This window comes from Cavia porcellus, unplaced genomic scaffold (genome assembly GCF_034190915.1).
Source record: "Cavia porcellus strain 051 isolate PalLab524CR breed Dunkin Hartley unplaced genomic scaffold, mCavPor4.1 scaffold_1, whole genome shotgun sequence".
Classification (NCBI taxonomy): domain Eukaryota; kingdom Metazoa; phylum Chordata; class Mammalia; order Rodentia; family Caviidae; genus Cavia; species Cavia porcellus.
In genome coordinates, this window is record NW_026947484.1 from 71,714,969 (window position 1) to 71,738,259 (window position 23,291).

General features: G+C 36.7%; 1 protein-coding gene across 1 annotated transcript in view; it reads left to right on the forward strand.

Annotated features, from left to right (window-relative positions):
- LOC100732853 (aldehyde dehydrogenase 1A1-like) overlaps positions 1–12,744 on the forward strand; it is a 33,573-nt gene extending 20,829 nt beyond the window's left edge. The window contains exons 10-13 of the mRNA XM_003472282.4: positions 3,870–4,034; positions 6,339–6,496; positions 8,006–8,080; positions 12,190–12,744. Of these exons, the coding sequence (XP_003472330.2) occupies positions 3,870–4,034; positions 6,339–6,496; positions 8,006–8,080; positions 12,190–12,262 (471 nt within the window). The 3' untranslated portion in view covers positions 12,263–12,744. The remainder of the gene's footprint in view (positions 1–3,869; positions 4,035–6,338; positions 6,497–8,005; positions 8,081–12,189) is intronic.
- The last annotated feature ends 10,547 nt before the right edge of the window (positions 12,745–23,291 follow it).

Consider the following 23,291-nt stretch of genomic DNA (forward strand, 5'->3'; position numbering starts at 1 on the left):
CCTCCCAATGGTACTGCAGGTGTCCTCAGAGATCCTCATCTTCAGAAATTCCAATCATTTCCCTGCGTTGCTGGTTTTCCTGTTTCCTTGGAAACATAATCAGTAAGAGTATTTCTGACTTTCTTATGAGAGATCACCTTTCCCTCTTCCTTGCATGCTTTTTTAGTCATGGTCTGTTGTTCAAGATCCTGCATCTTTGGTTCTGATTTTCCTCTGTCCCTTGGATGTCCTAGCCTAGAGCAATAATCCCTAAATAGGAGAAATCTTATTCCTGTCCCAGGGGTCCTTTGGCCATATCTAGAGAGATTTTAAATTATCATACTTGGCAGGAAGATGTGGTTCTATTTGAGTCGAGTGAGTAGAGACCAACAATGCTGCTTAAGGCCTTACAGGGTACAGGAGACTCTCAAGACAAAGAAGCACCTGGCCCAGCTTGCCTATAGGGCTATCAGGGATAGATTGTGCTCTGAAGACTAGGAAGTAACATGGCAACTCATGGTTCCATCCTAAATATTATACACTGTTCCATGTTAATTATTTGAAGGCAAACTATTCTTGTTCAGTTGGTTAAGGAAAAGTAATCAATCGTCCAACATTTTGTGAACATCATTGCCAGCTAAACTCTGAGAAGCACTGAGACAGGTTCAAAGCACCACCAAAAAGAACAAGGAACATGTGTTCCTTGACTTCCGGGAGTTCACCTCCTAGGTAACTTAGACAACTGTCTTGAGTTTTCCTGTTCATCCTAAGTATCCAAGTAGCATGATCTCAATATTAACATACTGTCAAAAACAGGCAAACCCTAAAATACCTGACAAATGAAGCCATAATTTGCTTTAGTTGAATTATATTTTATATTTCTTTGTAAGTTTAATAATTATATATAAGTAGTTTCTAGATTTATATTTACCAAATTGTCAAATGTATGCCAAAATTATGTTCAATTTACCATTGATCTCACATTTTGAAAAAAATTGGATTCTAAATTATGTGTTGTGGTTATCTCTCTAATATTTATCGGTCTACTTACTTGACATGAAAATATGGAACTTTTTAAAAATTGATAGAAAAATAAGAGTGAAAAATATGTAACATAACTAACACTGAACAGTGTTTGGGCAGTACTTTCCTCCACTAGTGAGTCTGGACAATGCAATCATTTTCCATCAAGTTTAGAGATATTATTTTTAAGAGGAATAAATAAAGGATAAGATTCTAAAATAGGTGCTTGAGGGAACTGGGCTTTATCATATAGCTGTGAAGATTCAGTGCTTGTCACTTCAGTTATGCAGAAGATAATTGTCAAAATTATTTCTTTAAAACACATAATTTTAAAGAATGTTGATATTTTTCCTGATTTTGAAGACTACAGTATCAAAATCTATATAATGAAGTTTGGATGTTTGTTGGAGCAGTTTCATATATATTTGTCTGACACTATTTCTCCATCTACAAATGGAAAGGGTTACTATACACTGAAATAAGAGAATTCATACAAAGCAGGCTGGCTGTGGGAGTGAGATATGTAATCTCAGCATTTGGAAGGCTGTGATAGATAAATACTGTGAGGTCAATGCCAACATTGGCTACTTAGTGAGTTCAGTACCAAACTGAACTACATAGCATACATGCCTCGACTCAAAAAAAAACTCTATATAATGAACCTGTCAGAGCACTTGCTTCAAGGTATAGTGTATCCTCAAATGTCTATTAAGTAAATGAAAATTTCATGTCTCTATTATGTATACATAAATACAACTGACTTTATATGTATCTATTGACATTACTCTTCTTCATGTATGGTTTCGAAATAATTTGAGGGGCATGTCTGTGTCTTTTTGTGAATTTACTTTTTGTCCAATCTATTGGTTTCCAGCCCATCAAGCTAAAGGAATCAAGCACTTTGTACATTCAGTCTAACTGAACTATATGCTCTGAGCATTCACAACTGTGTCATGACTTTGTTCTATTTCATGGACGAGCCCACGAGCCAGGGAGTCATCTCATAGTGAAGAGCTCCTCGACTATGCAATCATTGTTGAACAGTGCCTGAGCTCAAAATGAAAGCCAAGTTTATCCTTGGTTAGTCTGTGATTTTTGCAGCAAGTTTGTATTTCTGTGAGATGAAACTAATCAGGATGAATTGAACGTGTTCCCAAGTATACATAAAATTTGTTGTCACCCGCCCCATACTCTAATGCACTGCTCCTCAGGCTTTCTTGAGATCAAACAACAATTTCGAAGGTGTGAGGTGCTGAGGCTGAGAAACCCACTTGCTATACAGGGATTCCAGAGCCACTGATTCTAGGAGCACATGATCAGTAGCATGCTCTCAGATATACAATCCTGAATGTTCAGAAGTCATTGATTACATGAGGTTTCTGATAGATAAATCTTTTCAGGCTATTCCTGCAAGCTATATTCAGGGATTGACTTTTCACCAGGTACTCTCTCAGGTCACAAACAGACAGGTGTTATGACTTGTGAAACATATCTTAAAATTTTTTTAAAAATGTGAATTTTTAGATCATAGTCCACTTAATACACTGGAATAAGCTAGAGGAGCTTTGCACACATAAACATGTATCCTTATAATTCTTAGAAATACTAGACTGTCTTAACCAGATTGAGGTCATCTAACACCATCCCTTAGCCTGATTTTCTTAATTAGAAAGTAACAGCAAAAGTATGTCTTCTTCCAAGCCAACAGTACAACTTTAATCTGTTGGCAATTAAGAGTTATTCTTTGAGGGTTAGATAGCCCAAGGAGTAGCGTGCAGTGAAAAACCTTGATCAATATTACACTGAAAACTTCTAAATTACACAAAATAGCTTCTGATTGCAGATATCAGTTAATCTAGGTAGATATGAGATCTCAGCTGAGTACAGCAAGAAATAACTTAATGAAACATTTTTCTAGGGCTTCAAAATTAGCAGAACATTTAAAAATCAAAGATAAAGAATGCAACTTCTTAGGTAGTGAGAGGAAATAAGTTGAGCTGCCATGGGCTTCCCTCCTCCTCCTGGGTCTCTTGTTTGCTTTTTAATCTTTTAACCCAATCACACACGGCATAGGCAGGCTTCACCAATGATGAAATCTTTCAATCTGTAATTCTGTGAACTGAGATAACAGATAGGCATCTTCTCCCTTTCATGGAGAAGAGACAAGCTTCCCTGATATTCCCAACCAGAACCCTGAGCTCTCTTTTTCCTTTGAGATGTATTATTTTTTTAGAATATTTATTAGAATAATGCTTGGCATATATATATATATGTGACCCACTTAACAAAGTAGGAAAATGATAACTGGAGTTGACCAGCTGAATCCAACCTACACAGTAGGACCCAGGAGGATGCCCCAACTCTTCTCAGAATGTGGTGTTAACAATGTAGAGGAAGCCAACAGAGTCTAATCAGGATTGGGAGATGCAAATGAAGGCATCATAGGAGCCTTAAAGAGCAAAACCTCCAGCTCCCGACTCCCATGTCTAATTAAATCAAAGTCAGACTCTCTCTTTTGCTTTCACTCCCATTATTTCAGTTAGGACTATGGTGTCCAGCAAGTGTGTACTATCCCAAACTCCTTTTCATCCAGAGTGAATCATGACGTTTGTGAGAAAGGATCATATATGCTCATAGTGCCTGTATTCTTATGAACATGTAGACACTAAGTATAAATGTCACCAAAATTTCTTTCCTGAAAATGCATTAAACATACTGAAGCAATGATTCTGAGCTTCTATCTGCCGTTTTGGTTCAATATTAAATTCAAAGGCAGTGTCATAGAATATTGAACCCTTATTAATAGCCTCAGCAATGCATTAACCTTGTAAATTGCTCATGCTTTCTCCTATGCTATCTGGAAACAGATTGACAAGGAACAGTACAATAAAATTCTGGACCTCATCGAGAGTGGGAAGAAACAAGGGGCCAAGCTGGAGTGTGGCGGAGGCCCCTGGGGGAACAAAGGCTACTTCATCCAGCCCACTGTGTTCTCCAATGTGACAGACGAGATGCGCATCGCCAAAGAGGAGGTAAAGGCTCCTTCCCTCTGCTGCCTGCCTTGACCGTTTTTTCTGTGTGTGTGTGTGTGGGGGGCTGTCTGTTCACTTGAAAGCACCAGATCTTGGGCATCTTTCACAGCAATGTTACCCTTTATTTCTGCTATTAAAAAGCTTTAAGTTAAATGTGACTAAGACTAAAACTTGGATGGAACCCACAGGTCCTGCTACAAGTTTCCAGCCAAACTTAGGCCAGGAGACTCATCCATCTTAAGGAGTTTCCCTCCGAGCTATAAAGTCATGGAAGACTCCTGTCATCTGTGAGAGCATGAATATAAGTGGGAGGGCGTGTTCCGTGATGAGCATCAGACATGGAAAGATCAATACTGAATGATTCCCAGTTGTGAGGAGAAAATGAAAGAGTCAGACTCAAAGAGGCAGAGCGTGGGATGGGGGTCACCAATGCTTTGTGGGGGACTGGGCATGAGGATCCACAAGATGCTGGGGAAAGGACACAGAGCTGCACTCACCTAGAAGCAGTAAGTTCAAGAATCTGCTTTACAGTGTGTGGACCACAGTAGCAATGGGTCACGTGTGTTCTCATGACCAAAATAAATACTGAAACCCTACCTGTGGGGCCAGTTTTTCAACATCAGAGCCATCCATGCATGTGAAAATAACATTCATGTATACCTCTCACAGAGGCCTACAGCCCCAGATCCTTCAGTGATGAGAAGCTGTAGTTTATGTATACAAATATGAAAATAGGATATTCGTTGTTGCATATATATGTATACACTTTATGTGACTGGTTCTTGTGTACTCACAGTGACAATATGCTTTACTGATAATACCGTAAGTAAAGTTATTAAAATACAGTACACATAAAAACATCTAGAAGCAAGAGCACATGAAGGATGGGGAATGTGGAACAGATGAATAGTTACAGTTCTACATATAGCACATGTCCTTATTATACAGATAGCATATATATACACACACACACGTATATATATTACAACATATGTTACACACTACAGCTAAATATTTGGTGAGCACCAACTAAGCATCAAGGAAACTGTTTTCCAGGGATGTGACGTATAACTAGGACAAGCCGTCTTCTTCTTAGGAGTGGTAAACAGTCTGCCTCACACCCAGTGAGGGTTTTCCATGACACAGAGAGGGATGCCCCTCTGACTATGAAAGTGTTGTACCACACCCCACAATGAGGAAATACAGCTCAAAATACTCATCATAATCCTTCCAGTCACTTGTCCTCCCCATCCATGCTGTGACAGAGAATCTGAGGTCATGTTCTTTCCCCTCAAAATATCTTCAAACCAAAACAAAAGCATTCATTCAGCCTTGCAAGGTGATGCAATAAATAGGAAAAACAAAACCAAAAGTCAATGTATTTTTGAATGATCAAACATGACTAGTTTTTCCATATCAACCAGTGTTCAATTGAATTATAATGTTTTTATTATTGAGAGAGTCTTGTCTGATTAGAGCTGTGATTCTTGCATATCTTGATTAATAACAGATAAAAATGTCTAAGGGCAAATATATTCTATCAGGTTAAACTTACTGTGCATCTATAATGTGTGTAGAATAGTTAGCCTGCCACTTCAAAGCGGCAGCCTGGAGCCATGCGCTGTGTTGAATTAAAATAATCCAAAAATGAGCACACTTATTGCAATAGCTACCCTGTTATAGATCACAGTGTGGTGAGTAGATTTACGACCCTGGGTCTCACGGGCAGACTCTCCTGAATGGTGATCCCTGTCCCTGTGCTGTGTAAATCATTGCTGAACATAAGAAAGACCATTCAACACTCCTGACACTTCAGTCAATGACTGGGTGACATTTAAAACATGAATCTTATCATGAAACATTGTCTATTCCAGTGAGCATCGCTTTCAGAACTTGTTGTTATTGTTGTAGGAACTTGGAAGATGAAGAAAACTAGAGAGAAAATGTAAAATGTTTCTAAAAAATTTCTCAAGTTAGTCATTTGATGCCCAGTCAAAAATTCTCAGAAGCTTAATTCCAACATCTAGAAAATAAACACTGTTTTATTTATCTGTACCCTGCTTGACTCCAAAGAGAATGTGTCTCTTGGACATGGTCCATTTTCATCTGTCATTTTTGCAGCCTCTATTCTGATTCTTACACACAGATCTGAGATGAAAAATAAACTTTACCCAATTCAGAACAGTGTGTAGGCTCGCACACATACACACACACGCACGCACACACTATACTGTACATCACACTGTCCTTAAACTATTTGATTTTATCTTATTTTATTTTATTTCGTTCCTTCTTGGGGTGTAGATATTCGGACCAGTGCAACAAATCATGAAGTTTAAGACCTTAGATGAAGTGATCAAGAGAGCAAACAACACTACCTACGGCTTAGCAGCAGGAATCTTCACCAAAGACCTGGACAAAGCAGTGACCGTCTCCTCAGCTCTGCAGGCAGGAACAGTGTGGTGAGTTACATGATCAGGAACGATCTGTCCCTTTTTAGAGGTAGCCGTATCCAGAGATTGCCTGAAACTTTTCATTTAATGTTACATGGCCTTCTAGGGAAACAGCAAAAACAAAAACCAAAGCATCTCTCCTAAAAAGACCTAAATGTCAAACTGGATAAAATTTTGAGGAACAATTTCCTTAACTTTTTCCTTAACTTTTTCTTGCCTTTGTGACTGCAAACCAATATTCTTATGGATGTTTTACTTATATAATATAAGCATCACTATGTAGTTTCTAGCATTGTGCAGTGTGCAAGGAAAATGGAATAAAATTTGCTGTCTTAAATGGTTTCACTTAGTCGAGATAACACATTGCAATATTTAATTCGTATTAAATACGAAGACTCTCACTATAGAATCTTTCCAGATGTCTAAAGAACATACTTTAGAAAAATGGGTTGGATTTTTAGAAACATCTCTTTCATCTTTGAGCTTTTTTGTTTCTTCCATTTTGTACTAATGTAAGAATACAAATTCCAAGGCCATTCCTCTGAAACTCTTGCATCCTCTGAGGAGTGCCCAGCCCTTAGCTTGCTTCCTCAGTACTTTCTGTCTATAAAACCTCCCTTTGTTCCCTCATTCCTGACAACAGCACAAAATTACTTTCCTTTGTACACAAATTTCAGTTTAGAAAGAAAGACAACCATTGAATTCCAGAGTTGCTGGAGTTTTACCAGTAGTTTCAAAATAGAGTCTGAGTTTTCAATTTAAAGAACAATTAGCAAAAATTTAAAACTTAAAAAAAAAAAGAACAGTGCAACAAAGTAGAAAAACAAACTTTCCTTTAAGAGTGCAAATTTATGGAAGGAACTATTCTTTCCTTATGAGAGACATTAAAAAGGACTGTGTGACACAGTGCTAATATGAAACTTGGGAATTTGGAGAGGAAGTATTTTAGCTGAGAAAATGCCTGAAGATCATTTCAAAATCAAAGTAAATCTTTCAAACACAATCCAATAAATTTACTTGGAGGTTGCTATTTCATCTACCTATTTTTACAGCATGGAAGGAAGGAAAATTATTAAACCAGAATGTTTTTCTCTTTTAATTTTTCTTTGTTTCATTTAATTGTTTGTTTTGTTTCTGTTTCTGTTTCTGTTTCTGTTTCTGTTTCTGTTTCTGTTTTGCTATCTGTGTGTAATGCTAATCATGTAGATAATGCACTTGAGCTATTAACTTTGGCCAACAGAAAATTCAAAGCTGAAGAAATTCACTTCTGAAGCACTGCTAAATGACTACCTAAATGAACTATGCACACACATATTTTATTTGTTTCTAGGTGCTATGTGTTTATATGTATATATCCATATATTTTCTGCATTAGTATTCATAATGCCTCTTTAAATACCTCAATGAATGTTATATTAAAATGAATGAATTTTTTAAAAGAATTTTCTGGTTTTCTAAATTTAGCAAATAGGAATACTTCATGGGTTATAAATTTCATTTCTTTATTTCTGCCTATAGGGTAAATTGCTATGGTGCAGGAGGTGCTCAGTGTCCCTTTGGTGGATACAAAATGTCTGGAAATGGACGAGAACTGTAAGAAAAACTTTCTATTATGACAAATTTTTACTTTCATAAAAACTATTGTCACTCCAGGGAGTTAATCCATGTTCACTATCACAGATACAACCTTGCTTTGTTCTTTTTGAAGACACATAAAAAGCTTGTTTAATGCTGTATTAATCTGTAAATACAGATAGGCATTAGCAGAAGGGAAGTATAATTTTCTAGGCTTCCACTATTCATAAGGAACTATATGGAGCACTTGACTTTGGCACATACATATGAAGGTAAGATGCGCAAAAGATATTTCCAGAAAAAGGTAGGAATTAAATTTATGACTGTAAGAAGCATGTAAATATAAGAACCTTCCATTTGAATATACTTCTTAAATAAATAAATTATATGCCGTATCCAAAATAATTTCACTTTTAAGATGAATGGTTATTGTGTATTAAAATATTATTAATACAAACTCTAAAATTTTAAATTATCTCAATGAGTTAGTTTTTAAAATTAATATATAACCCTACCAATAAATTTGACTTATGAGACATGTGTTGCAGTTGTGCTTAAACTCAGAATATTTACACTTAAATGAATTTATGAGCTTTTAGTTCATTTTAAAACAAAGATATTTAGAATTTTTAATATACTTATGCATCTGTATGCACAAGAAGTATGGCACTTTATTGAGCTATTTTGTTCAATCACATTTACCAAATTTATTCATTATATTTTCCATTTCATAATAAAAAATAAGAAACAAGATGCATTACAAACTATAGAATCAAACATGATAAACCTTCCGGTTTCATTAGCAACAAGTATAATGAACCTCAGCTTCAAAGACCATGATTGTGTTAATATAGCCACAAGCATTGTCCCTTACCTTAGTAAAATTACAATGAAATAGACACTTATAAGGGAGCATGGAAATGGGGTAGTGGTAGGATGACCCATGCGCATTCTCAGTGTACACCCATTACATGCTTGCCATGGATAAGTTCTAAGAGTCCTCAACAAATGAAACTGTTTCCCATCTGCAACTATGGTGGCAGAAGTAATATATAAAAAAGATATAGTTCAAGTGGTCAGGGATTGAGCTCAGCAGCAAAAGAACCTGCCTAGCAAGTGTGAGGTTGTGAGTTCAATCCCAGATACAAAAAAAAAAACCAAAAAGGTGTAGTTCAAAAAGGTGAGAATCCACACCTCACAAAGTCAGGGACATAGGATTTTAAAGAAAAGTTATAATCCAGATTAAGATATTCTGAACCCAAGAAAATTGGCTTGGATCTTATTAGTGGAGAGGTGAAAAGCCATAGCCATCTTTAGAATGTGGCTGAGTCCATAGATAGTGGTCAGTGATAAGTGGACAGACCCCAGAGCAAACAGAATGGAAGCCTGACTGGCCTGCACGGAGTCCTGACTCCATCACTGGCCCGCCCTGGGTCTGGTTCAGGTTGTTCAGGTTCTGAGCCTCTGTTCCCTGAGGTTTAAAATAAAGATGATGGCATTCCTCTTAAGATGATATGAGAGTTACATATGTATTCAGTATTCAGGCAATAGCCTTACATAACTGACATAAAATGCACACTCCAAAAACGATTATTTTCCTGCTCCAGTTTTCTTCTCTTTCTCTTTAGAATTCCTTGGCAAAACTAATTACTTTGTATAAATACCCAAGATAATGATTAGATTACATTGCAGGGTTAGCCCAGAATTCCCAGCCCAGTCTTCTAACACTTTTCCTGAGTGATAAAATAACTACAGTAGAATAAATGTGTCAATTTTGTTGAACACAATTTGTTCAACTTTAATAAAGTTAATCCACAAGGAATTCAAATAAGAGCAGCACTAAAATCAGGAATCAACTACCAACTATAACACCCATAGAGTGATTCAACATAATTTCTTTATTTAATATACAAAGGAAAAACTTGCATTTTTTAAGTAAAAAAGTTCAGCTAAAAATGTTACTGTGAACACCTGTTGAGTAAATTTGATGAATTTAATAAGTTATTAGCTGCAAGAGGGCTAAAGGGAATCACTGAAGCAATAACCTCAGATAACCCCAAGATCTGAATTATAATTTGTCCTTAAAGGTGGAAAAGCAAAATTGTTCAGTGAAGAATAAAAAGCCAAAAATAGTTTAATGGTGACACTGAGTCACCAAACTTGACTTGTGAATCTCTGATCACAGTTCACACACTGGAGTGGGTTAAGTAACAGAAATTACTCCTTAGGGTAATTGCACTGGTTTTCACACATGTTACTGGGGTCACCTGAGACAAGTAAGACATTCACATTGAATTGGATCTCAGTAAACAAAGTAGTTTTGTGTTGTTTTCCCTTTCAAAGGGAGTAAATATAAACAACAGGCTTATACAAGAGCTCCAATTTCCTCTATGGCTGCTTAATTAGCACAAAATTCTTTTCTGGCCACAGATGAAAATCTGGATAACACTTGTCAGCAGGACCTCTTTACTGATGCTGTGTGCCATAGATGGAAAGCATGAGTATTAGGTGGGCACCTAGTACAAACTCAGTATCAGGTCTCATTCCAGAACAATCACAATCATCTTCAGAACAAGGCCAAAAATGGTTTGTAAATGAGGAGTTCACAAGTCTCAAAGACTTGATAAGATAAAAAGAACTCAAGCATATGCTTTTGTGTTCTATCATGGGTGTGATACACATGTGCATAGGAATCCTGAGGAGGAGTACCTCTTTCAGCCTGAGTGTGACAAGAATCACACTTACTCCTCTTCTTAGAGTTTCATGCCCCCTTGTAAGCCAAAGTATCATGAGTAGCCTATTAATAAAAATCATGGATTAGTTTATATAATTAGGAGCTATATATACTTAGTGAAGACTCTATATCTAAACTCCTTAATTACATTGAAAAATATGCTAATTGAAGCTTTTAGGACATACTTCCAAAGCTTAATCACCCAAAAAATTAATCAGTCAGAGAACTACATTTCTCTGGAGAAAAGATGTCTTCTGTATAGTTGTCTACATCACAGGAAAGGAAGGGAAAAATATCAAGATACTCTTCTGTGAACCTACATTTGCATAGCTGTTATGATTTTAAGCACAGTCTTAGGCAAAATTTGATCTTCTCATCAAAACACTACAGAAAGCAACCGATCTCAGGCCTAATTGTCTCTTCAATAAAGAGCAAATCATAATTTCCAAATAGGAATAATAATAGAGAGCGGTGTACAAACACTGTGACTCATGATAATCCAGTATTATTTGTGGTGAATGTGAGAGTTACTCAAACAAATAGTAAAAGATAAAGAAGGCTGCATAAATGTGAAATAGCAACATTTGTAAAAAGTCCAAAAGCCTGAATTTAGACCAAGCCCTGTCTTATTTCCTCTCTAGAAAAAATGTATTTAAGCCATCAAAAAATAAGCAAAATGTAAAAAATACAATTTGAGCTTTTGTTTTGCCACGCATCAAAGAATGTTTACACAGTACAGCCAAAACATATTAGGACAACTTAGAATGAATGTGTGGTCATTTTCTACCCGCACCAGTGCTGTGACAGCAGCACATTATACACAGGCTCTGCTTCAGTTAATAATTTTACAATATCACCCTTCAGTGATAATTATCACCGTGTCTTTTATGCTATGTCTGTCTATTTATCTGAATATAAACAGAAAATGATAACATTCTTGTAGGGTTCAATTTTCGTGGAGTAACTGGAGCTTCAATACTTATGAAAAGTGGTATAATAAATGAACACTTTCTATATGAAAATCAACTGAGGGTGTGCAATATTTTAAATGAAAAACATTTGTTTGAGGCAAGGTCTCACAATGCAGTGCAGGCTGGCCTTGCACTTGCTTGTGTAGTCCGGACTGCCCTCAAATTCACAGTGATCCTTCTGATTCACCTCCCAACTTCTGAGATCACAGGTATGCACCACCACACCCAGCAAAAGACATTTTTAAGAATTTCTTGCCCCAGGAGATTTACGCATAACCAATTAACATTTGGCTAGCTTCTCTGTGCATGGAAAATATATTTCTAGATAGAAAAATGAGAACATAATGGTACCAAAGCAAGGACTATTATAATTGCATTGCAATGTTAGCGATGTTTATGGATAATATTTTTCCTTTCTGTAGGGGTGAAGATGGTCTATATGAGTACACAGAGATCAAGACTGTCGCAATGAAAATCTCTCAGAAGAACTCCTAATCCACGGGAGCAAAAACTTCAATGAGCTGGCATCCCCACCAATCACCAGTGTAGAAGAATTTAAATATAAAATTTATTTTTTTTAATTTGTAAGCATAAGCTTGTCACATCCCTACTAATAATACAGATTAAAAACCAGACATGTTGCTCATTGTAAAATAAATATTTTCCCCTTGACATGTGACATGAAAAGGATGGATCTGGATGCAAGATCTCTTTAGTTTTGCTGTAGTGATGTACTGTTCTTTTAAGTATTGTCAGGAATAATCATTTTATAGAGGTGCACCAATAGTCATTTAGGCCTTCACCCTCAAAGACTGTGAGGTCTTAGTATTCATATTAATGACAGAGTGAGTTGCTTTGTTTCCAGCAATTATGCTGTCTGTGGAATGTCTTGAAATGTTTCCTAGAATGTCGTGTCTGCTTGTTAAATGAGATGTTTAACTGTAATTTGAATATAAAGTTTAATTAAGACAAACTTACGTGATTCTTGTTCATTTTGAATTATTCTTACTTACAAGTTTGAGCTATTGTGAATTATTTACTCTGTCCTTGAATACTGAAGAACGGTATTTAATTACTCATAATGATTAACTTAAAAATAAGAATCAAGAGATGGAAGAAAGGGAAGGGAGGGAAGAATAAAGATTAAAAAAAAAAGAAAGAAAAAGAATTAAGATGTGTTATGAACACATAACCAAATACCCAGGATCAAGGTAATCATTATGTACTGCAAACTGGTTTAAATAAAATTTAAAAAAATGACCTACTCGTTCTCCAAAGGGTGGGGATACAGATCTTATTTTCTAGAGGAATCCTTGAGATAGCTGGAATCAGTCCTCCACGAACATTTCTGAGTTCCTAGGAAGTTCCATGCATGGACGTTAAACAAAACAGGTGAAGAGTGAGTGGCCCATTGTCTCCAGATGCATTATCCTAGAAAAGAACAAAGCCACAATCTATTCCACCTTAAAAGTGTGGACTCTCAAAGCTCTCAGAGTACAGCAGCACATCACAGCACTCATGGTGACTTCTAACTGAAGGTGTGAGGATGGCTTTGTGAAGGAAATTTTAGTAGTCATTAAATTTAACAGCGATCAAATTTACAGTAAATAAAAGAAAAAGAGATTTTACACCATGGTCTCTGAGGATGTGTTTCATTGAATAAACGCAGACATTCTATACAATGTATGTTCCTCTGAAACTTCACATTATACATAGTACCATAATGTAGGTTCTACTGTATACCATGACATCTTTGACTTTTTTTACCATAAATTTTTCCCAATTTATTTTAGCAGGGAGAGTGCCTCCCTCCTACCCCTCCACATTTAATACCAACAAACAGTAAGAAACTATATCAGAAGGTGCTATTCTTTGCAAGAGGCAGCACTTACTTTTCTAGGAAGACATCTGAAGACTGAAAAGGAGCATCTGGGAAAAATGCTTTCTGCATGAAAGCTCACCACCCTGTGCTTCCATTATATGCTTATATTAAAGGCTTCTTACTCTGCTGTTGAGCTCCTGTGCAGGAAGTCACTTAGGCCCCAGTACAGTAGAGAGAATCTTTGCACATTCCTGTACATATTTGAAAACGTTCTTTGTTCAGCAACTGAAAATCTAAACTGAGTGAACTTTATAGTAAGTATTTTCATTATGTAAGCAGTTGATCATTTTATATTGATACATTAGTTATTGACACTGATTCTGAGACAGAAGGACAGCAACTACTGTCAAGTATAGAAACATACAATGAATGAAAGTCATAGGTTTCTTAGACCAGAAAAAATTTCACCTGCAGTTCAAGAGTTCCTCAAACTTAGGACTACACTTTTGCAAGTATATCATTTTGTGAGACCTGGATATATTTACAATTATTGCACACTGGAGAAGCCTGAATTTTAGGGACAACTAAAAGGTTTTTGGATATTAAGAAGGACTAATGTCCATATACAGAGGAAGACTGTCTCCCTGAAACCAGACAGTGCCTACATTTTTAAAATATATGTTTAATACACTGCAAACAAATTAGATAGACAAGTTCATATCATGATGGCATCCTATCACATCTTAATGTGTAACAGATGGTTAAATACAAAGACCAAAATCAGGGTAAGACAAAAACCAAAAGCAAGTTTAAACACCTAAAAATTAAATTCCCTTTTTAAGAATAATACATTATAGGATTTACCTGAAAATACCTCTTATATATTAGTTTCTCCTGAGCTTCTGGAAATTATTTGCAATGCATTACTTGTATGAAAGTCATAATGCAAAAATTCTTAAAACCTTGAAAAATTAAGGAGTAGCTTATTAGTCCATATAATTTGCAATCCAAACATGATCTCATTTTTTTTAACTCCACATGGTGGAAAATATATTCATCTTCAAAAATATCAAACTAAGCAACAGAGAATTGAATTCACTGTTTTAGGTAGGAACAAAATCAGGTTTCAGACCCAGATTCTCAAATTTCCACTATAGTAAGCCTCTCTCTGTCTCTCTGTCTCTGTCTCTGTCTCTGTCTCTGTCTCTCTCTCTCTCTCTTTCTCTCTCTTTCTCTTCTCTCTTGCTCTTCTTCTGATCACATACTTCTGGATTTCTTTTTAAATAGATGATGCAAACTAGGTAGTCAAATTCTTGACTTTGACTCAAATACAGTCAAAACATGGTAGATAATTTTAGTCATTTTTTCATCTAATCCAAGAGAAAATAATGAACTCAAAAGAATTTCTATCTTTATTTTGTGATTTTTATCTCTGAAGATGCATTTGAGCTTTTCATTTTGATTCCGCAATAGGAATCACACATAGGAAGAAGATTCAGAATTGATAGTGCAACAGGAACAGAAACACTGAAACGACATCAAGAATTTGGAGTTAGATTAATTTTACCTTCACAGACAGTGACAGAATCAATTGTCCCTCTAAATGTCAAGCCTCAAATGCCTAGAAAGGGAGGTTTTAATGGGTTGAAAAGGGGAATACCAAGGCAGAGAGCACTTTGCTGTCTTTGACTGATTCTTATAACATGCATCACAGTGACCAGCACTTTCTAGGAGACTGCAGTACAGGAACTGTAACAGGAACTTTTACCTGAGCAACTAAGAAACTGAAGTTCACTGGCTGTGGGTGGGTGGGGTGCATTTTCTGCTGCACTCATTTTCTTCTACAGTAACTAAGTTCCTTAGTTACTTAGAACTGAAACCTAAGTTCAGTGTCTGTTGGACACCATGAAAGCTTTGTGTTGTAGCTCACCAGGACTGTGACATTTCACAAAACAACACCTTAGTCAAGACCCAAGTGAGGGAAAACAGCTGAGTATCACTCTATCGTTCTGGGAGAGTTAAGAAAACACCTCTGTGAACACCACAGAGCTTTCTGTGAGGAAATCACACACCTATCCCAAGAATTTTAGATGGCCTTTGACTTCTGGGTAATGAGATTATCCCCAAGAAAAATAATCTTACCCATAAACATAAATGATGATTCTCAAATCATTAAAAAGTCAATATTACCACTTCAAAAAATAGCAACACTAAAGAAACAGGGATACTTTTTGAACATTTACTTTGGCATTATGTGAGTAATAGCTTCACAAGAATTTAGATTTCTGTTCAAATGCACATTCCAATTTATGGAAATTTTTATTCACGACTGACATGGTGCTGCTCTGAAGTGATTTCATCAACATTTTAGGACTTGCGTTTGTCTCCTTTTGGTCAAAACCTTTAAAGGCTCATTGGCCCTAGAAAAATGAACTAAATATTTTTAACAATGGATTTCCAATGTAAGCTGATTTTGCATTATTTTCTTTTAAAGTAATCTCAAGCTGTTAAGGAAGATGGGATAATGAACTGTATATTTTTATTTTCTAATTATTAATATTTTTCTCACTTGATTTTATTGTCCCCATTTTTGATACTGATACATTTTTCCTTTGAGACACACTTGTAAGTTTCATGTAGTTTTAGCCAAAAATGATTAATACAGTTTCTATGAATAATATCATTATTTCACAAAATGACTGTGGAATTATCTAACCAAAAAACTGAACATTGACAAGACACCAGCACCAGCCTAATAATCAATCTATGTACAGTGTTCTCTAGCTGTCCCAGGAAATGCCTTTTTTGTACTTCTCCTCACCATCAGAAATTTAATGCATAATCACATTCTACACTCAGCTGTCATTACTTCTTTCTGTCTCCTTGTAGATTAGTAATAGTATTACAATTTGGAAGATCATTTTAATATTTGGTTAGGTTGGCTACATGGCCTTGGCCTAGGGGGGAAGTACAGGAAACACATCACATTGAGCTAATGAGCTGACAATATCCAGCCAAAAGGGCCCTGAGGGCTTTAAAGAAAATATCCCAACTCAGTGTTGGATCCTCACTTGTCATCTTTTATGGAAACCAGACAAGAATGCAGGAAAACCTTAAATTGTAACTTGTTCTACAAGTGCTCTGCAAGATGAGCAAACATGTAATAAATGTTAACTTGATGAATGAGGCATAGCTTGCCATATGAGTGGCATGTAACCTCAAATGTCACATTATCACAACTGAGCCTATGGTTTGTTTCTCTATGTCTCTCTGTCTCTGTATCTTTCTCTCTCTCTCTCTCTCTCTCTCTCTTTCTCTCTCTGTCTCTCTCTCTCTCTCTCTCTCTCTCTCTCTCTCTCTCTCTCTGTGGAGGAGATCATGTCTGCAGGACAGAAAGCCACAGGATTCTCTCACTATAAGTAAGATTAGAGAATTGTGTAAAACAGCACATAGTACACAATTTTGTAGAAAGGAACCACCCAAGACTACAGAAGGGCAATCAGTCAATTTGTTTAACAATGCAGAGTCATATTTCCACCAAATTCTCAAAAATGAGTAAAAATAAATGACATTGGATAGTTTCCTTATTAAAACGCACAAAGAGAAAGATTCCCTTGATCCAGTAGATAGCTGTGATTCCTTCACTGATAGGGAAAGTTGTCCTAAAAAGTTAACTTTCTCATCTCCCTCACACCACACAAGAAGACTCTCAAAAATAAATTCAGATGAATTTGCTTATTTTCTTTTTAGTTTATACTTCCTCATTATTATAGTAGTGCAATAATTTTACATAAATACTTTTGAGTTGTAGAATAAATTACATGTTCCAATCATTTATTCTTGAGAAATTTGCTTTGATATACAAGGGCTTTGGGTTACAAAAATGCCTCCAGAATAAATTCTGCTAGGAAAGAAACAAGACTTTATTGTGTTTTTGAAACCTGAAAAACTGTACCTTCTCTTTTGGGCCAGTGTGGAAAATAAGGTTCCCTTAAAATCTAAGTGTCTGCTCCTGTGTGTTTCATCATAACACTGCATTTGCCACTTGATTCCCACTCGAATTTTATTATATTTCTTATAACAAGTCACTTCCACTCTGATGACATCTTAAAATCAATTACTTACAAATCCCTTAGTCACATAGCAATGGCACTTTCTTTCAAAGTATGTCTGTGGCAGTTAGAAGGACCCTGAACTTTAGAATCAAATAGATGACAACTTGTATTTCTGCCACTCACTATCAGTATAAACATGAGTCAATTATTAAACTTTTTGCATATGGCAATAAATTAGCAAGTCACGATGGTTCTGGATATCTGGGTAGCCATCAGTGTTTTATTTAATTGCATGAGTTCTTGGAGCCAGGGCATGGGATTTCAAATTCCTCTTCAACACTCACTGGCCTTGGAATTTTAGAAAATTACCTCATGCTTCTGCTAAGTTCCAACTTTTTATCTATAAAAAACAAATCAATAATGACACTTATCTGAGTTATTCCATTAAATGAAATAATGTTTGAAAAATACTTAACAAAATTCCTAGAGAACACTTGTCTAACGTATTTTTCATCTAGTTAATAAAATCTTGGGGATAGTCACTACTTAACTAAAAAGTCATCTTTCTCTATACACGTCTGCATCTTCCTCTTCATTCTGACGTAGAATCTCTTTTCTCAGTCTTTTTCTTAAACTCTTAGGCTAATGTCAGTTAGGACCCCATCACAGTTGTGATCATTTGCTATCCCTTCCATCCTACTTTAAGAAAGTCATTCTCTTCAAATAAGGTTAAAATTCACTACCAAAGAAATATCAGGGTGGAGCACAATATGAGTTTTTAAAAAAGTGGTTGTGATTTGAGGTTCAAAATTCAAATCCATTAACTTTGACTCCAAAAGAGTTCAACCTGACTACACAGCAAAATCCTGTCTCAAAAAATAAAAATTAAAAAAAAATAAAAAAGCAAACAAAAAGATTTCAAATACAAGCAATGCCATAGTGTAGTGTGTTCTAATTAAATGAACTCAGCTGTGTTTCCCCAGTCACTAGTCCCCAAAATTAATCTCTAAGCTCATAGAGACAGCAGGACTATATGAATAACAGAAGCAGCTAATTTCAAACAAAGCACAGGAGCTCACAATGATGCTGGTCACCCAGTGATTGAGGCTCAGCCCTCATGAACTGAATGGGAATGATCAAGGGACTGAGAGACACAGGGCTTAGCAATGGTGTCCAGTGTGTAGCCGTCCCACACAGTGTAACCAGAGATGTCAGGGCTGGCAGGGGACCACTGATCTTCCAGCCCAATAACTGTTTCACAGAGACACGGAGAAACCAAATACACTGAAATATTACTAAATTACTAGCAGCATAGCCTTGCTAATGTCCTCTACATTCAAACTCCTGATTTTGTGCTACTGCTTTTATCCTATGAGACACTGAGGACATTTAACTAATATTTGATTAAATGAACATCCATTGTTGTCATATACTTTATTGTGTTTTATTCATTTGTCTTTGTATAAATATAAGATATACATGCCCAATTTTATAAGTCATTCCTTTATTTTATTTATTGGGACTGATTAATTATATATTTAAAAAATGGAAGTCCAAATGATAGTTTGTATAAGTCATCCCAAAATGCAAGTTAGTTTCCATCATCAGTAAAGTTCAGTGTCCTAATAATTTAGCTACAAAACTATAAACAGTCTTCATGTTCTTGTAAAAGTCAGTGAACATAAAAACGCTTAAGACATCAAAAGAAAAATTAATATTAAATCTTCATTCTGTGCAAGCACAATTGTAGGTGACATTTAGAGATTTTTTTCCTTTACTTAAAAAAGGAAAAGTTCTGCTCTCACAACACTTAAATCTTCCAGAAAAGATGAAAAATGCACACAGAATTACAAAATCAAAGACAAAGTACAAGGAATATCATAAGATTGGTAGCACCAATATGTCTATAACTGTTTGGAAGGAAGAAAATGGCTTTCACTGGAGGACGTCATGACATGGGTAGCATTTGGGTTGGCCTTGACATCAGCTAGGGTCCAATGTGTGCAAATGAAGCAGACAGAGCTCTCTATCTGACAGTGAGGAGTCACAGTAGGAAAGCCCTCAGTGTGTGTGATGAAATATAAGACTAGATGGGCAGTTTGAAGATAGAACTGGGAAATTTTAAATTGAACATTAAGCCATAAAAACTAAATTAACCAAAGAGGAACCTTAAAACAAATGGCAAAATTATTGATGTTGAAGTTATTACACTTTTCTTTTAGACACTTACAGATTTGCATGTGGTAGTTAGAAGTAATAGAAAGTTAACAAGTATTCTCTCCCAAGTTTCCAGCACTGGTAACATCTTGAAAACTTAGTGGAATATCACAGCCAAAACACCAGAATCATTACAGCCAAGGTTCACAGCTTATTCAGCATCCCATGATCCCTCATGAAGCCCCCTTCCAGATGTATCCATGTAATTCTCACCTTTCCTTCTTCTTTAATCCTGGTGTTCTGCTTGATGCATTCCTTCAGTTTGAAAAGTCTAGATGTGGCCAGAAAGACTAGAGCTGAGGTGCATTACAGTGTTCTGTATGGGAGATTCTGGTCAGAGCTCAGAAGACCAGAAGACTGATGAAAATCCTGCTGGTAAAGACCAGCTCTGGAGTATTCTGCCTGGAAGAAGGACTACACTGGTTTGTGGACTCCAGAGGATGTACTTTGATTTTAGTTAACTCTTTCAAATTTCACATATTGTTTAACACCTTCTTTGCAAGGCAAAATTTGTAACCTCAGGGTTTCAGCTGAAACTCTAAGTAACCTCCCAAGCTGAATAGCTCCTACCTACCTACAAACTAGGTACCTAACTTCAGACCCAGCATTATCATTGCTTACTTCATTTCTAAGTTTCAAATGAAATGAATCAAATCACTTGGTAAGGGATCCTTTTAAAGTGCTACATGGATGAATGAGATATTTTAGATTCATTGTCCTGATCACAGAAGCTGAGGAGTTCGCTGTGGCAATGTGGGCTGGAGGTATGATTGCATAGCAGGTCAGACAGAAATATTTCCCAGTGTCCAGGAATCACCACCTATGTGGAAGTCTGTTTAGGGTCTGAGAGGAGACTGAGGACTCTGATGTAGCTCAAATGATCTCAGCCAACAGGCTTTGCACTCATGTGCAGAAGGTGCATGTGAGTGAGATATTAGACTGTTGTTGCTGCACAAAAATCTCACCAGACTCAATTTCCCAATGACATTTTCACTGCAATAGCTTTTATATCTAAATTTGATTTCCCATTCGTATGGCCTATTTACCTAATCAGCCTCTTAATGAATCTCAGTAGAGAGTCGCCATATTTAGTAAGTGCACTATTGAAACTTGCAAGTTTGCAAACAGTTTCATGGGGCTTACTCACCTCTCAAGCCTTCCATGAGTCTTCTGTTATACCTTAAGAGGTCTCTTTTACAGGCTGAGCTGCATGGCATTAACTACTGTCCTGAGCAAGGCAAAGTGAAGGTTGTATTATTTCATACTTTTACATTGGACAAGCTGACACACATCTTATTAAGTGTTTACTGTAAGCCAAGAAAAATGCAGCCTCTTTTACATAACATTTTTCAATCTTTCCATCATTGTGGCAACAATATCCCACAGGAGTAATCTTCCGATGATTCTGTATTGACGTTCCTTGGTTGATCGTTACTTATAGGGAGTACTTCAATACTTGTGATGTATATCTAAACTCAGCTCAAGCTATTTATTTCTGTGACTTCAATGCCAAATATAATGCAGAAATCTGTGAGTAACCATGTTCAGCACCCACATATCAAAATAAAAAAATTTTCCATAAATCCTCCAATGCAATTTGGTAACAATTAAGAGGCTAAGAAAGCTGTGTCAAACCAAAAGAGCCACAATCACAAAAACCCTCTAAGATGGTCAAGGGTACATTTTGTATCAAATAACCCTCTCCTTCCGTAAGTAAGTAATATACGATACTGGCAAATTGCCTTACCAGAGTAGAAGTAAGACAGACAGAGAAGACACTACTGTGAAAACTGTCTGCCCATGTTAATGATGACATTACTAACTGGGATGCTTAATCCCTACCTTTCCAAGTGTTTTCTCATAGTAAATGAAAGCTACGTTTAGAGACTCATAGACATGTCACTAGGTAGTACATGTGTGTGTAGGTTGGGGTGCATTCTGTACAATTTCCATTCCTGCTAACAACACGGGAAGGTGAAGAATATTATACAGGGAAGGTAACTAAAGTACAAGAGGAATATGTACTTCTCCAAGGGTATTCGAACCCTGGTTGAATTGATTTCAAAGGAGCTCTCAATTCTAGATTTGAAACACACACATACACATGTATGCACACACACGCATATGTAGGCACATGCACACACACCAGCATGTACTCCATCAGGATCAGCAAGTGTAGCAGCAAACTAAGAAACAAGTGTACCGACTGGGTAACAAAGAGTCCGGGGGCTTCCTCTCCTCTCTTTCCAGACCTCGATAGGAGCAGATAGCTTACTAAGGATGACGCAGTGGATTCCTCAGCTGCTGTGTGTTTTCACTCCCCCAGCTAATTCAGCTCTTTGTTTGCTCATGGGTTTGTTTACTCGTTTATGTACTAACTTCACGTTTTGACCTTTTCAGTGATTGAGAGTTGAATGGAGTCTGCAGAGCCTTTCTGTGAAAAAAGAGAGCAGTTGCAGTGACAGTAGATGTGAATTTCCTGTTTATAATAAAAACTTCCACCAGGATTTGGAAAAAGTCACATACTAGCGATGAATGCTGTGCTTTTTATTTCTAATTTAATTTTTCTCAGAACAGAGAAAAGAGATTAAATAGCCCTTGCTGATTGAGACTGTCTATAAGACAAGTCCGCCAAACTGGGTCCATGCTTCAGCATTGCCTCCATGGCCTGCTATTCTCACCAAAACACTTTTTCTCCCGTAAGGAGAAGAAAGAAAGAAAAAGTCTTTCACCGGTGTTACCATTTCCAGAAATACAATATTATTCAACGGGTAAGGGAGGCAGCACACAATACTTTGTCCAGTAATACAGAAACCAAGCACTGTGGTTGCTAGGCAGAAAGTGAAATCAAGTGCCCAAAGGAAATTAAGTTTGAAGAACAACTGATGCAAAAGCAATGCTTAGTAAATATTTGTTGAAATTAAATGTGTAGGTGTGGTGACTGTCTCCAAAGCTGCTGCTTTTACCCATAGTCCCAAATTTTTCTGTTTGTATTTCTTTTTCTTTTTTGGGGGAGGCGGGAGTGGGGGGGGTGGTGGTATGTTTTACTTTTGTCTTGTTCTGTTTGTTTTGTCTTGTTTTTTGCGATCTAGTTTGCCATACAGTTCAGCCTGGCCTTGAACTCATGGTGTTCATGGGTTCATGCCTCAGCTTTTGGGTTGCTGAAATTATAGGGCTGCTTCACTAATGCCTATTTTAAAAGCCTATTCTTATATAATTATCCACCAATTGACCAACAAAGATGTGCTCATCAGAAGAATCAATGGCTCAGATGGATGCCAAGTGTGTTTGAAGCCTGGTGCTCTCACTGCCTGGACATTGGATAAGCCAGTTCTGTGTGTGCAACCATCAGGGAAGCTGACAGCAGAGGAGAGCCCCCAACCACATCCCCTGGGGTCTGGCTGCAGCCCCCTGCAGGTTCAGTAGCAGC